This window comes from Uloborus diversus, chromosome 2, assembly GCF_026930045.1.
Source record: "Uloborus diversus isolate 005 chromosome 2, Udiv.v.3.1, whole genome shotgun sequence".
Taxonomy (NCBI): Eukaryota; Metazoa; Arthropoda; class Arachnida; order Araneae; family Uloboridae; genus Uloborus; species Uloborus diversus.
In genome coordinates, this window is record NC_072732.1 from 61,652,056 (window position 1) to 61,668,700 (window position 16,645).

General features: G+C 33.4%; 2 protein-coding genes across 2 annotated transcripts in view; one reads left to right on the forward strand and one right to left on the reverse strand.

The window, feature by feature from the left end:
* LOC129217076 (uncharacterized) overlaps positions 1-11,469 on the forward strand; it is a 32,321-nt gene extending 20,852 nt beyond the window's left edge. Inside the window, exons 4-7 of the mRNA XM_054851325.1 lie at positions 1,404-1,496; positions 9,179-9,250; positions 9,339-9,399; positions 11,148-11,469. Of these exons, the coding sequence (XP_054707300.1) occupies positions 1,404-1,496; positions 9,179-9,250; positions 9,339-9,399; positions 11,148-11,239 (318 nt within the window). The 3' untranslated portion in view covers positions 11,240-11,469. The remainder of the gene's footprint in view (positions 1-1,403; positions 1,497-9,178; positions 9,251-9,338; positions 9,400-11,147) is intronic.
* Positions 11,470-16,241: 4,772 nt separating this feature from the next.
* The window catches only part of LOC129235186 (E3 SUMO-protein ligase RanBP2-like), a 115,297-nt gene continuing 114,893 nt past the window's right edge, over positions 16,242-16,645 (reverse strand). The window contains exon 36 of the mRNA XM_054868881.1: positions 16,242-16,508. The gene's annotated coding sequence lies outside the window, so the exon portion shown is untranslated. The remainder of the gene's footprint in view (positions 16,509-16,645) is intronic.

Below are 16,645 nucleotides of genomic sequence, written 5' to 3' on the forward strand. Positions count from 1 at the left end.
CTTATTTCATACAAAACAACTTCAAGTACTCATTTTATCATTATTAACGTAGTACTCACTAATGTGTGGGGGGGGGAGGGGGGGGGGGAGAAAAAGAAGTAGACATTTAATTTGGAAAATATTTCCACTGAATTCATTTTTCAAATCAATTTTTAAATGTTTTTATTAAGCTAATTATCTTGAGTGGACAGTACTCAATTTAAGAAAAAGAGCTTGTTAATGATTTCAGTACAGGAAACCCTTTCAAATTGTAGCTAAAATACATAAGGGGCTGTCCATAAAATAATGTCACACTTTTAGAGCCCCCCCCCCTTCTTTGTTGTCATATGTCACGCTATTTTTCATAAATATTTTTATGAAAACACACTTCTTAAACCCCCTTCCCTGTCACAAAGTGCCTCAATTTATGACCCCCACCCCTCAAAGCGTGACATCATTAGTAGATATCCCCTAACTTCACCTTTAACTTAGAAGCTCCAAACAAATTTCATTTTTCGCATACAAGAAGAAGAAAAAAAAAAAAAACTAATTTAAATTCTGAAATTTTGAATTCAAATTATGTGTTTCGCAATCACGAGTTTCGGCAAGACCCTACACATTAGAGTTATTGTTTCTAGAAACGGCTTATGTCTCCTCAGGTCTGCCCCTCCTCCTAGGCGGTTACGTGTGTATAGTTTGTGTGTGTGTGTGTGTGTGTAGGTGTGAGTACGTGCATGTGTAGGCCAGGCTTGTGTGTGAAGACATGCGTGTATGCATGTAGACGTGAGTGTATGTGTATAAAGGCGAGTGTGTGGGTCAGCGTGTATGTGTGTCAGTATTTGAGTAGCGCGCGTGTGTGTAGGATATGCACGCCACCGGATTCTGGGGGACAGTGGTCAGGACCAGAGGAAGCGCGCCTGCAGACGCCGATGGGCGGTGGTGCTGCAGAGACTCCTGTTCCAAGCTGAAAAAGGAACCGGACGCCAGTGACAGTCAAATGAGAACAATAAGCAATCGTGATTGCTCAAAAAGCTGATTAAATTGGTGTCAAAATTTTGAATGTATGTGTGTGTTTTCAACACCAAATTCGTCTAAGAATGTTAATTGCTTTTTTCATTAATACATCTATTGATTGCAGTTCTTTAAAGGTGAGATAGAGATAAGGGAGTTGCGTGAAACATTCAAAATATTTTTATACATAACTTGACCCATAACTCCCGGAGTCTCATGAGGAAATAGCATATACATACGTTTGCTTATTTCAAGTGACTCGTATCTACCAATCAAAGTTTATGTTGATATGTTCACTTTTTAATTTAATTAGATTGTTTTTGATAAAATGTGTGTAATGGTCAATACGTAAATCTCTGTTTTATATTGTTAAAACTATACCAAGTGAAGAAACATATTTTTCCCTTTTTTAGGCACGAGAAATGTTTACTGTTCCTGCCATAGTTATGCTGCTTGTAGATATTGTATTAGACTTCACCGCAATAATTGTGATATTTATTGAAATGGTAAATATTCCTTGAATTTCATAAATTACATATTCTAAAAATCTTTAGAATTCAATAACAAGGATGTGCCGACCAAAACTCGCTTTTGGAGCAGGAAAATGTTGAGTTTGGAGCAGCTTGGAGCAGTAAATGGCAAATTTGGAGCAACATGGAGCAGTAAATTCAAATTTGCAGCAGCTTGCTGCAGCAAAAATTTAAATTTTGCATCAATTTGGAGCAACTATGTATATTTCAGGCTGGAAAAATCTTTAAAATTTGACATGCTCCACCGAGCATGTTTGTCTAAAACATAAATACGTACCCGAATAAAAATAAATAGTAGATAATAAGTCGTCATTAAAATGATCAATACTTCATTAAAAAATTATAATAATTGCATGCCCAGCCGGGCATGTAAGGGTAAAAGATTCATTACTGATCGGAATTTTTTTATTTCCCGGGACGTCGCAGTCAAATAATTTTCGAGTCCTGATATATTTCAGACACAGAAACATTTGTGGCTTTTAAATCACTGCTTTAGTGCACACTTAAGTTATAGTGCTTTGATACCTATTTTTAAAATTTGTTTGCTTTTATGTAAATGACATATATATATGTATATATATATCGGCAATTGGCACACCCCTGCAATAAGAATGTGTTATATTGTTTCATGATTACAATACTTTCTTTTACAAAGAAAATGAAATACTGTAACAAAAAAAAAAAAAAAAAAAAAAAAAACCTCTAATCTCTATTTTACTCACCATTGAATAAATGTTGAGTAGTTTTTGGTCCATTAGCATATATGTACTTACGAACGTATGCACAACCGAACTATTCATTTTGACTACTTCGAGTTAATTATTCTCAGTTTTTTCGTACCCAGAGCTGTGGAGTCGAAGTCAAAGAGTTGGAGTCGTACTGATTTTGGGGGTAAAGGAGTCGGAGTCGTTAGAAAGCATGCCGACTCCGACTCCGGGCTTCTTTTTTTCTTTCATATTCACTGACTCTCCTTGCATTTTTTAAAAACTGACTATCAATTGAAACGTTAGGCAACAAAACATGTATATAAAGCTACTAATGAGAAAATAACTGCCATTATGGCAAACAGCTAGCTTGAGTGCTTACCGAACTTTCTGTAGCTGTCCCTCAGTTTGCTTGCTTTTTTAATTAACTAATTTGTTTTTCGGTTAAATTGCTTGTGAAAAAATGACATTGATGAGATAATTGATTTACCTATTAATATGGATTTTGAATTGGATCTACTGAAGAAAAATTAATTGCATTTTTAAAATCAATATTAAAATAAGTGTGTATTGTTAAAAAACGATATATATAGTTTTAAATATACAGTAAAACCTGTAAAGTTGACTACCTGTCTATGTTGACCGCTTTTGTCAGGAACGGAATTAGCCCTATCTCATATCATGAAGGAAAACCTCTGTAACTTGACCACCTGTCTATCTTGACCACTAATGTATGCCAAATTTGGTCTGGAGTATTGTAAAAAACCCTTTGTAAGTTGACCACTTGGTTTATTTTTTTAAACTTTCTTCAGCATATTATTTTATTTTATTATTTATTACATATATAATAATAATAATATGTATATTTTTTGATAGCTTTCAAAGAATGTTTTTAATGCTTTGATGATATACTAGCATTTTACTAAACAGCAGCATAAAGTTTATGCTGCTCTTTATTCTCCAAACGTGTTTTTCATTTGTTGTTCTATTTGAGATAGCTTTTTGTACTCTGTTCAATGAAAATAGGTGTCAGTAGAAAAGTTCAAAGTCTTTTCTTTCAGTTGCAATATATTGTGGCAACACAGGAATTCTGTTGAAAAGAGCAGGCCCGCATCTATACATCCCCCCCCCCACGCAACAAAATATGTAGAGCACCTCCCTAGTGGCCAGCAGTGTCTATTTGTAAAGCGAATAAGCCTTAGTGCTAGTGTTTTTTTTCTTCAATTTCTAGGGCTGTTAACCCCTTTAAGGACGCGGGCTCCTCGCACTGCGGGCACGCAGATCTGGGCCTGCTAATGAGCAATGAGTAAAGTTACATGTTTCTGGTGAAACGGATTAAGAGATAGGACATTTTAATTTTGTCTTCATGAACTGGGAGAGTCGAGCTTGTTGCTTTTTGTGCTATAAGATTTACATAAAAAGGCTTCAAAAAGAAAGTTAGTGGAACTTGAGATTAATAAAAAGTATGAAATATTAAAAGTAATTGAAAATGGAGAAAGCCAGATAAAATTAGCTGGCATATACGGAATTTCTAAAACTTCATTGTCTAATATAGTTAAAAACAAGGGAAAAATAACAAAAGTATTTGAATAGTATTTTTAACTAATTATTGTTTCACTTTCAATAATGTTAAACAATGAAAGTGGAGTTGAACAGAAGAAGTAAGGATGAATTCCTCAAAAAAAAAAAAAAAAAAAAAAAAAAAAAAAAAAAAAAAAAAAAAAACATGGTGCAAGAAATGACAAAAAAAGAGAAAAAAAACATTACCGCCACCCTTTATAAGTTGACCACCTGTCTAAGTTGACCGCCATAGAGATAATTGATTTACCTATTAATATGGATTTTGAATTGGATCTACTGAAGAAAAATTAATTGCATTTTTAAAATCAATATTAAAATAAGTGTGTATTGTTAAAAAACGATAGTTTTAAATATATTATATATTTTAATTAAATAAAAAATGATTTTATTAATGGCTTTTTACGTCAGGTTTTTGCCAAATATGGAGAGAAGGCCTTTGATGCTCAAGAATTCACATTGGGCAGTTTTCGTTCGCAATCGGAACCCCCCCCCCCTCCCACCGGGGGTTTCCTTTTACGAATCCAATTTTCGTCGGATCTTTGCCAAATTTAGCACAGTGGTTCTTTGATGCTTAGGAATTTTTACATAGGGAGTTTTTCGCCTACCTATGAGGGGGGGGGGGTGCAAAAACACCCCATGGAAGTTTTCCTCATTAAAATCCAGTTTAACTCGGATTTTGGCAAAATTTTGTATATAAAGGTCCCTTGATACTCATGAATTCACATACAGGGCAGTTTTCGTTCGCAATCGGACCTCCCACCGAAGATAACCTTTTACGAATCCAGTTTTCGTCCAATCTTTGCCAAATTTGGATCAGCGATTCTTTGATGCTTAGGGATTTTCATAGGGAGTTTTTCGCCTATCAGTAAGGGAGTGGGGGGGGGGGGGCAAAAACAACCCCACGGAGGTATTTCATTTCTTTATGCTCAAGCGAGAATTGGCAACACCACAATATTATCCAGCAATTTCTTCATGCTAACTATGTCGCGTGAAAAAGCAAATAAAAATGAATTTTCACTATCTTTTAATAGGGAAGTTTTCGATTTATCAATTTTACTTTTATATGATAGAGTAACATGTATGAACGTCACCTTAGTGAAAAAAATTTTGCGATACGATAAGTAGTTTTTTTTAAAGTAAATTTTAAAGTTCAAGTGCTTGTGACGTCAAATGGCATAGGAAATAACGTCATTACACACTTACGTTTTCCGAACAGGGGGAAGCATTCATATATTCGAACGCGCGTAAAACTCATGTCGATACTCTCACCCAATAGCGAGAGCGCGCTCATCTCGTGGAGACCAATGAAATGCGATTCCCAACTCTACATACGTCAGATATCTGACTTCTAGGCACGTTGACGGGTCCAGCCAGCACAATACGGCTTGCTATCATGGCAACGCCGGCCGAAAACTGGTTTTAGGGAGAAAAGCATACGTCGGTGACGGATGTGCGGACCTAGTGTGAATGTTGAAACGTAAAAGGCTTATCTCCTCGCATTTAACTCTTAGCGTTTTTGGAACATTAAACCTCTCATCCTCTCGGAAATATTCGAATATCATCATTGATATAACTTGAGGAACATTATTTAGATTGTGCTTTAACGAATCCGGCTTCCATAGTGTGTTCAAAAGGATTATTGAATTTCTAAAAAATAAAAATATCAGCGCGCTCAAAATGTCCCTAGCGAAAACAAGGGATCTTCGGCGGAAGGCTGCCCATTAGTGCCCTGTGACGTTTCAGAAGAGCGCACTTTTGCGCGTGGATTTTTAAAAATTCATTAAAAATCAATCACGGTGTTTTAAAATTCGGCGAAGGTGAATTTTTTAGTTTTGAGGGTCAATTAACAATATCCAATAGCCAAAATATGAACATTTAATAGGTTGCAACTTCCCTATTGCTTCTAGCGCTGTTTCTAGGCAACATAGCGGGTTCGATTTGCGCGCGGTAAAACCGGGTAGAACGTATTTTATAGCATTTTTCGCGAACTTTCCAACCATACCAAGATCAAAGCATTAAAATGCATTTTTCGTGTAGAAAAAGCGGTTTAAAAAATGAATTATTGTTGGAAGCGTGAAACTTAATGTTTCACGCTTCCAACAATGAGTTTCAACAATGGAAAAGAGATAAAAATTTTGAGTTTCGCTAACTAAAAAACTCTTATAACTTTTTTTCTAGTGGATTTAGGTTATTGGACCTTGGGCGCCCTGACAATTTTTCGTTAGGAGTGTTTTTTAAAAACCTTTCCAACCATATCAAATTCGAAAAAATTGGACCATCCGTTCGCGTAGAAAGAGCCGTTTAGGAAGAAAATGCGTTTTTTATTAGTATCTCCGTTAATTAGCGTTCGTCAAAAAAAAATTTTTGATGACACTAAAACTCGGCAATAGCTACCGAACAAAAAAAGAATGAAGGAAATCGGTTCACAAACAGAGGAGAAATCGGTACCGAAAGAAAACGGCTTGCCTATTAATATATAAAGATTGGAACATTTTCTGTGATTAATTATGTAAAAAATCGTAACTGTTTTTTTTTTAAATGTTTTTAAAGGTATAACATGCTCTAAACATTTGAGTAATTTATGAAATGCTTATCCAATGTACAGTTTTGTTAAATATGTTATCCTGACTGAAAACACACACACACAAAAAAAAAAAAAAAAAAAACGATCACTAAGAAAAAGCAATGTAAAGTTTTTCTTTTGCATAAGAACACATAGCGAGCATGACTTAAACGTACTCATAACTTTTTAAATATTCGAACTAAAGCGATGAAACTTTTTCCCTGTGTTAGAAATAATTTGCAGTTTTGAAATAAGCAATAAAATATTTTTTGATCGTTTAATCATAGTTGAGGTACTGTGACCTCTTAAACAAGAAAGAAAAAAAAAAAAAATAGCAGAAACATTTCCCGTCAATTTGTAGAAAGCACAATTTTATGACTCAAAATTTAAATTTAGACATAATTGGATTTTTTTGTAATCATTCTAAATTTTCTGGCGAAACCCCCCAAGGTGGTCCCCTACACCCCATGTTGATGAGAAAAAACTTATGGGAATTCCTGAGCATCAAAGGATCGCTGTGCCATGCTTGGAAAAAAAATCCGACGAAAACTGAATTTGCATCAGGAAAACCCCTTGTGGGGTGTATTCGCACCCTCCCCCCTTTCCTCATAGGTAGGCGAAAACCCCTATGACAATTCCTGACCATCAAAGAACCGCTGTGCCAAATTTGGCAAAGATCCGACGAAAACTGGATTTGTATAAAGAACACCCCTGGGGGGGGGGTTGTCCCCCCCTATTACAAACGAAAATTACCCTAAGTGAATTCTTGAGCATCAAAGGACCTGTCTGCAAAATTTTTGCAAAAATCCGTCGTAAACTGGATTTGCATAGGGAAAACCTCCGAGGGGTTGTTTTTGCACCCCCCTCCCTCACTGATAGGCGAAAAACTCCCTATGAAAATCCCTAAGCATCAAAGAATCATTGATCCAAATTTGGCAAAGATTGGACGAAAACTGGATTCGTAAAAGGAAACCCCCAGTGGGAGGGGGGGTTCCGATTGCGAACGAAAACTGCCCTATATGTGAATTGGCGAAAAACTCCCTATGAAAATTCCTAAACATCAAAGAACCACTGTGCCAAATTTGGCAAAGATCCGACGAAAACTGGATTCGTAAAAGGAAACCCCCAGTGGGAGGGGGGGGGGGTTCCGATTGCGAACGAAAACTGCCCAATGTGAATTCTTGAGCACCAAAGGCCTTCTCTGCCATATTTGGCAAAAACCTGACGTAAAAAGGCATTAATAAAATCATTTTTTATTTAATTAAAATATATAATATATTTAAAACTATCGTTTTTTAACAATACACACTTATTTTAATATTGATTTTAAAAATGCAATTAATTTTTCTTCAGATCCAATTCAAAATCCATATTAATAGGTAAATCAATTATCTCATCAATGTCATTTTTTCACAAGCAATTTAACCGAAAAACAAATACGAAAATTTCTTCCCTTTTTCAATTCCGGTATTTGATGATGACTCTTAAACTGAAGTCAAAAAATATGAAACATAAGAACTGCTATGAACTGCCGAAGCATTGTAAAACGCAGTACTTCCGGGGTCGGGGTTTATGCGCGTACAGTAAAACCTGTAAAGTTAACCACCTGTCTAAGTTGACCACTATTTTCGGGCACAGAATTAGACCTTATCATATAATTCAACCTCTGTAAGTTGATCACATGCTTAAGTTGACCACTAAAGCAGTGCACCGCAAGTGGTCAACTTACGCAGGTTTCACTGTACTTACATAAAAATCCTATTTTCACGCATGAATCGCAGAAGTTCCGTCAGTCGGAAGTTCACAGAGCACATACTCACAGTAGTAATTATTCATCTAACCCAACAAGCATCTATTTTGGATTCTATCTGAGTATCTGAATCATGAATTCTCTTAGGGCAACCCTGTTAGCTTTAAACACAGCGCGGCGCTTCTTTCCAGATCCACATAACACTCCTAGCACCAAAATTGGCGAGATACAATTGTTTTGTTCTGCAAAGCACGAAAATACTCGAAAATTTTGCTCGTGATCAGGTCAACGAAAAAAGGCATGAAAATCCATAAAACTTCTAGGAAATCTGGATCCACTCATTAAGCACAAAGAATTATGATTGAATGTGTATTTTTAAGTCGTTATTTCAGTTATTTCTTAATTAAATCGGGTTCTTCAATATATCAGACAGATTGAAATCTGAATATCGTTAACGCGGTAATAAATACACATCGGTATGTTACGATATATCGGCCAGTCCTAGTTATTATATATAGAGGGAGTGAACAGGAGGGGGGGGGGGGGGAGAGAAGGGACACTTGTTAGCCCGGGCGTGAAGGGGGCCCAATATTTTTTAAAACTAGGCATGAAGTACAGATTAAACAATATGAAGGGAGGCCCTGAAAAGCCATTTGTGATGGGCCCCAAAATTTCTGTGCAAGCCCCTGTATATATAAGAGGAATAGTTATTTTGCGTTTTATACCAACAAAAGTAAATAAATAAATAAAATAATAATGGTTTAAAAAAATATTTTGCCAGGCTTAAGTTTTGGTGATAACGACCGGCTGGCAAAAACAAGTTTTTTTGTGGTATAACTAATTATCCTCCTTTTTAAATTCTAAAATGAAGAAAATTTTAAAAAGCATTAATTTTCTAATCGATTTTAACTAAATTGATGGGCAGCAAAAATGTTTGTATCTTTAGCTTTAAGTCATTGAAAAAATGTATATCATTCGTAATACCTTGTAAGGTACAAGCATTTTTTTTGCTATGAATTTAGTTTTGTTTTCTTTATTTTAAAATATGCTTCATTTTTAGGGTAAAAATTATCCCTATGACAAAATTCTATTAAGTGCTGGATCTGTCACCTCCATTCTTTTGCCACTTCTGGTAAGGTACTTAATACGTTGGTGAAACCTTAGAAAAAATTTTGATGCACAAACATCTGATCACTTATATATTTTTGTTCACTTTTCAGATTTATTCTACTCTGATTCTTTTTTCTCACTTTGAACAAAGTGTTCAAGGTTCAGATAAAGGTAAGAAAAAATTGGAATTAATATCTACCATCTTAAGTGTTAAAATATTCCTTTACGATTTTAAAAGCCAGTTTAAATTGACAATTGTTTCTTTAATCACATTTAAACGCGAAAAAGAGGCAACTGATGTACTTTTTAGAATGAAAAAACATTCGAATGAATTTCACTTGCCTAAAAAAAAAATAAAGACCAAATCAAGAAATTGAACAAAAGAACAAGGCTTTCTATTGTTTTTCAGTTTTTCCCTAGAGTCAAGGGATTTGAAATATAGGAAATGATGAAAAAAGGGACACTTATCTCAAAAGTTAAAGGTGCAAAATATAAATGTAGCTGTAATCATTGGTAATTAGAGAAAATGATTAATCTTCTCAAAAGCAAAGTAATTTTCTTTGAAGAAAAAAGGACTAGAAAATTTGTTAAGGTAGAAGAAAAAATTATTGCGAATCACTTAAAATATTTAAAATTCTATTCCAGGCACAAAGACCAGGTAAAATTCTTAATCAGAATTTTGAGCGTTGTCAGGACAAAACAGGCCAAAATAATGAAAATAATTTTAATTAGTTTTTTATGGAACTAAGATTTAAAAAGAAAGAGAAGGAACAAAAAGGGATAAGTTAAGAACGCTAAATCAAAGACATGAATTAAGTAAATTTTAGAGCCTTTAATAAACAGCAACAAATACTGTCAGCAATGCTTAATCAGGTAACAGAGAAGTGAACATCCGCTTATAGGAATAAACTCTCCTGGAACCGAATATTTCCCCCATAGGTGTAATGTTAGAGATCCCTGCTTAATCGAATAATTTCCCTGGATAATCGAATAATAGTGATCAGCTTTCGCATACATTTTTTCTATGAAAAATTTTGAATAAGTTAAATATTAAATAAGAGCAATTATTGACGTAAAAATTTAAAATATAATTTTTCGGCAAACAAGAAAGACAACATTCATATTCCATCAAAGCATTTCCACTATTCTATCTAGTTTCTTTTATAGTTGCCATTACCAATAGACAATTTGTTGCAATGTGTTTTTTAATGGACATTAAAAAACGCAACGAAACATAAACATGGCAGAAAATAAGAAATTGATAAATATTAACTACGTAAAACACGGTAATTGAGGTTACAAAATTATTCTCAAAATACCTCGAGCAAGGAACCCACTATTATGGAGTTTCTTCAAAAAATATGAACTGAAAAAAGCTGTCAAAACAAAGATTTAATACCAAGTTGCAAGTTACATATCTATAATTTTCATAGGTACTTACATTATATATACACTTAATTATTATAATATTTTGTTGATTACTTAGCTTATTTAAAACGCTTTTTAATAAAAAACATTTTTGCTTCTATAACTTAGATATTGATTTATTATTTCGTTTCAAGACAAAAGTTGTCAACTAGGAAAGGTAAATAAAATTTTCCCGCTTAATCGAATAATATTCCTTGGAACAGACGGTATTGGTTTAAGCGGGGCCGACAGTATTGGATATTCATTTTGCACAATAAACTGAAATTTAAAAAAAAAAAAACCTCTTTTCTCTTAACTCTCAAAACTTAAAATTCACCTCTTGCCCAATTCAGTTGCTATCCTGTTGTAAACGTTGCTTCTACACACACACACACACACATTGTACAATATATAAAAAAACTTAAAAAAATAAAAGCAATATGATGATGAAGCAATGATGACTAAGCATATTGCATGTGAAAAACACCTTTTAAATTTTGTTTCCTTTTCAGTACCATTACAAAAAACGCAATCTCAAAGGCCGCAGCATCTTTCAGCAGAGATGGAAGACAGTTCAGAAAAAGATTGTGGTACTATTGTATAAAGGATATTAACAGCTAAAGGACATAAAATTGCAAATCAGAATGATCAATGAAACAGTCCTCTGAAGAAAATTATGTATGATTTGATTACATGATATACGTTTAGAACCATTAAGCCAGTTTCAGAAGTAAATATTTTTTTTAAAAATAATTTCGAGACTTTTTAAAGATAAATATTTTATTTAAAAAATAAATGAATACATAAATAAATAAAAGCATTATGTAATTAAGAGCTTATTATTTTAAATGCTAGCAGTTTTCCAAAAAATATGCCACTAATAATAAATTTACTAAGAACTAAAATTACATTAACAATGAATAAATAAATAATTAGAATAAATAACAAAATTAGTCACCCTAAGCCTGCAGATATCAAAATAACTTCCATTGTTTCAAATGATTGAAAATTTAGCTGAATGTTAAAATATAGAAATCTCAAACAGTCATTTGAAAAAGTTGCTTTTTGATGTTTTATTATTATACTAGAAAGTCGCCCGATGCCGGGTGAAAATTGCTTCTACTCTTCTACATTTGAAGGAAGCAATTGCCTGTTTGGTGATATTTTTACCCTAACTGCAGTGGATTAACCCTAAACTCCAGTGGATAGCGTTAATTTTCAACCACTTTTTTGATTCTTCATTCCCCTAAAATAACTGTCTTACCAGTAAAACAGTTAAGTTACTGGATTGAGTTCAGCTTTGTTTAAATAAAGCCTTTCCCTGCACGTTAAACATAAAAAAAACATTTTATCAAATTATCATGCAGTGGCACAAGTTTCATTGTTGAAACTTGCATGTTACTAGATCATTGGCTATTATTTATCTGAGGATCCTCATCTATATAATAACCAATGATCGAGTAACGCTCCTGACATCATCAACAATGAAACTCGCTCCACGGCATGATAATTTGCATTGATGCTTAAAATGCAGGGAAAGACTTTATTGTGACAAGGCTGAACAGGATCCGTAACTTAACTGTTTTATTGGCAAGACTGTCATTTCAGGGGAATGAGGAAACGAAAAAGTTGTGAACGATGAACGCTATCTACTGGAGTTGAGGGTTAATCCACTGGAGTTAGGATTAAAATTTCCACTACCAAAATATACCTAAACAGGCAATTGCTTCGTTCAAATGCAGAAGCAATTTTCACCTGTCATATCTTGACGGGCGATTTTTTTAGGTTATAATAAGATTAAAAATTACTTGCATATTTAAAAATTATTGAAATATGCCCTTTCTGAAAAGATTTCAATTTTTGAAATTGATTCCTTGGTCTCAAATTTTGGCATAAATGCCCACATGAGGAATGTTTTTTCTTTTATACACAAAAAACATAGAATAGAGGAAAATTTTTTTTTTGCATAGGGTTACCTGAAAGCAACAGTGTTACCAAATTCAAATTGTTCTCGCCATGATGACTGTGGCATCATGGCATACTATGACTGAACCATCGAAATAACATTTTCTTTTAGATGTCCTTTTCTCCAAGTGAAAGGTTTCAGTATCACAGCGAGTCTTTTTGTGATCATTTCTGGTTATATTTTTTGCATCTCAATTGAAAATATATTGAGCATTGCTAAAACGTTTGCTGCTGAACAAAACAGATCAGACCATTTGATATTAATAATTTTATTTTCAACGTCAGTTAGTTTACTGCTGTCGTTCGACAATAAGTAAATATGCTCCAATTCTGTGCCACATGTTAGAAAAATTCATAAATCAATCGTCTTTTGCTAACCATACATGTTTCGTTCATCCAAAATGGGACCAAGTTTTTTTAATTTACTGCCTGGAAAACTTATTTCAGGCATCATTATGACATTGACTTTTAAATTCCTATTTCAAACACTGTATACGCATAAGGAGTTATGTTGTGTCAAGGAGAGATGGTTGATGAAATGGACGAGGAAACAGAACACTCCATTTTGTAGTAGATAGGATCAGCCAGAACAAGCGATCAATAAAAACTTTACTTCTTACATATTAATAATCCTACCAATTACAAAATTAAGTGTTTTGTTTCCACTTCCATATCATCCGCCATCTCTTCATGGCACAACTGCAATTGACGATAGAATGTCATTCCAGTATTGCTTTTCTGGGAAAATAAATGCCTTACATTTAATTGGCCACAACTCAGGATTCAATTATTTCTCAATGCTGTTTGGGTACTGGGAAAGTTATGAATTCTCCCACATTATAAAACATTTTTTCCATTAATAATGCTGAAGACATGATTTTGATTAGAAACAGTGCAGTAGATCCTCATTTTATGTCTAGGGTTCCACGGAAATGCCGCGTAAATCAAAACCGCACAAATTAAGACTTAATAATAGTGTTAAAATTGGAGTTAGGTTTCGTAGATGAAAAAAAAACTTCATTTTAGTGATAGATAAATATATGTACTAAGTTTAATGTGTACTTATTCCAATACATATGCACAATGTTCACAAAAAAAAAAAAAAAAAAAAAACACAAATCAACTTAGTGTTTATAAAATAGAATTGCTTGTTATTCTTTTGGCATTCAATAAAAATGTTTTCCTCTGTAGTTTTTGTGAAGCATTAATATGCTTCCATGATCCCCCGCTTAGTTTCCATGATGGGATCTTTCTTCACTACTAACTCAGAAAGATCATGTACCATCTTCAAGGCATGGCTCAAAATTTTAAGAGTGAAAGCCCTTTTGGTTGTGTGTCATCGATATCAATATTCTTGTTGGTTTTGTTCTCCTTTGACACTTCTAAAAGCTTTTCTTGCAGTGAGTTTTGAATTGTGTAAGAGCAAACTTTTACTTCTGGAAAGAGCTCTGGAACGAATTGCAAAAAAATGTCTCTCATTGGGACAAGTTGACTCCAAAATACAGTTTATTACTTGTTTCTGAAATCTCCGGAGTTTTGATTTTGAAAGAGGGGAAAATTGTATCTGTTTTCAACGCAGCATCCGCATGAAATCAATATGCATCTGCGTATATAAAATAAGTGTATTTTCTTAACCGCGTAAACTGAGGATCAACTGCATTTTTTTCCCCAAATGGTGGTTCGTAAGAGGTTCAAAGGGGGTTCGCAAAAATAATATTGCTATGGCGGAAATTTTACATGTTTATTTGAGATTAACTCTCAAGTTCAAACATCTTTTGTTCATCATTGATTCATATGTCTCTTTCACATTGGATACAAATGTTAGAACACTTGCTGACATTCTATTTTGTAAAGTTAAAGAATTAAGTCTGTCATTAACGGATTTTTACCCTTTTCGTTGATCATGATAGAATTGAAGTTGTGCCGAAAAACGTCAACTATTGATGAAAGCATATGAATGCTTTAGTTTTCTCAGTTTGATTGGAATGGACTGAACTTGATAGAAACATTACATGGAGCGTATGAGAGTGTTTAAAACATCTTTAGTAAATTTTTGATGCTTAGATTCTTAACCATTTGACTGCGACGAAGAGCTATATCGTGCTTCTCTTGTACTTCGCCGAAAATGCGAGTGACTCAATAAGTGCAATAGTGCTGCTGTTTTTTGCTATAACTTTCACATTACCTGCGACTAAAATGTACTTTGAGCTTTTTTGATGAAAAAGAGAAGGAGTTGTGAGCAACCCCCCCCCCCCCCAAAAAAAAGCCATAGGAAGTGTGAAAAATAAAAATAGTTAGGAAAAGTTCCTGGGTGAGGTGCATCATAAAAAAGAAAAATACGAAATTAAGAAAAGGAACCTAATTTGAGCTGTATGTAAAAAAAACGAACTCATAATTTGCTCAGAAAACTCTCTTGTAGTAAGAGAGCATGAAAATATTTTTGTTGGTAAAATTTACGTTTATGTAATAATTAAAGTTAATTGTAGGTGTTTCAATTATTTTTCAAAGATGAAATAAAAAAATAAAAAAACTGCATTTTAATCCATATTTTTAGCATAAAAATAACAATAAATGTACGCAGTATATCCTTATCAAACAACTAGATTCCTAGTCCTTTTCAAAAAGAAGCAAATTTAGAGAACTTTCTAATTTTACTGGAGGAAAAAATATCATTTAGTTTATCTGAAACACTTTCTCTAAAAAGTATCTTTTAAGATCATTTTTTAATTAATTTAGCGTTACACATAAATACACTGTTGTGTCTGAAAAATACATTTTAAATTTCACTATCCCATTTGGACAAAGTTTCTATGGGAGAAATGAATTTCAGCAAATAGAGATAAAAGCAGAAGGAAATTAAATGCTAAACCTAATGTAAAACTGAAACTGTGAGACAAGACATTTTTTGAGCCAAACTTAGAACTTCTTTGTTCCACAACCATACCATTAAGAATTTTTTCAAAGTTGGCTGAAACTTCAAGAATCATCACCGCGTTTGTCTGTTGAATTGATTTTGTAATCATTTTTTAACAATTATTTTAGCTTGTAGCTATGTTTATACTTCTATGCTTTGCAATTATTTTTGTTTCTCAAACTAAAAAAAAAATCTCCCAAATTTTATTTTGTGTGTGTGTGTGGGGGGGACTTGTCACTTTCTTCGTGCACAAGGGATTCGCCAAAATTGTACAGCTTTTGGAAGGGGTTCGCAAGGGAAAAAAGGTTGGGAACCACTGATCTACTGTATTTGCATTGCCCGAGAAATCTGGGCAGTGTCTATATGACATTGCATAAGGGCATATTTAAGAAAGGAGTTGAACAGGTATGGTTCCTGTTGAATTAAATGGAAAACTTCATTGTGAATATGGGTTTTTTAAGTTTTCCAAACAAATTTGGAAACTTCTCATAATAGTTGTCTAGAGGTCCTCCTGACATTGTATGAGATTAAAATTGAGCCAGATGGAGGCCAAGGTACATAAAAACCAGTTTGTATGATATTGGAAATCACATAAAACAGATGGATGACCAAAAAGAAACATGAAGAATTTTTTATGTTTGAAATGAGTTTCACTTAAAGCAATGATTGAAGATTTCGCAGAATAGAACTATTTGAAATCATTTACAATAATCAAATAAGAATAGACATAAAAATAATTGAAACTTTAATGGATGAAAAGTACATTATTTCATGCACTTAGACAAGAACATGAACAAAAAAATTTAGAATTGTGATTTTGAGATAAAACATTATAGACATAAAGCTAAACTTCACAATCAACACGAAAAATGATTCATAACATTTTAAACAAAATTGTCTTCTTTTAAAATGGCTACATAATATTTCTCTGATGAACTCGAATAATACATGCAACATGAACTTATCACAATGTCGGAAGTTTTCTCTTTATTTCCTAGAGGAGAAAAGATAATAATGTGAAATGATTTTACATTCAAATACATAAAACTAATGTTTACATCATACAGGAGTCAAAGTGAAAATTAAAAAGAAAAATATTACTGTTTTTGAAAAAAATTTAAAACATTTTTT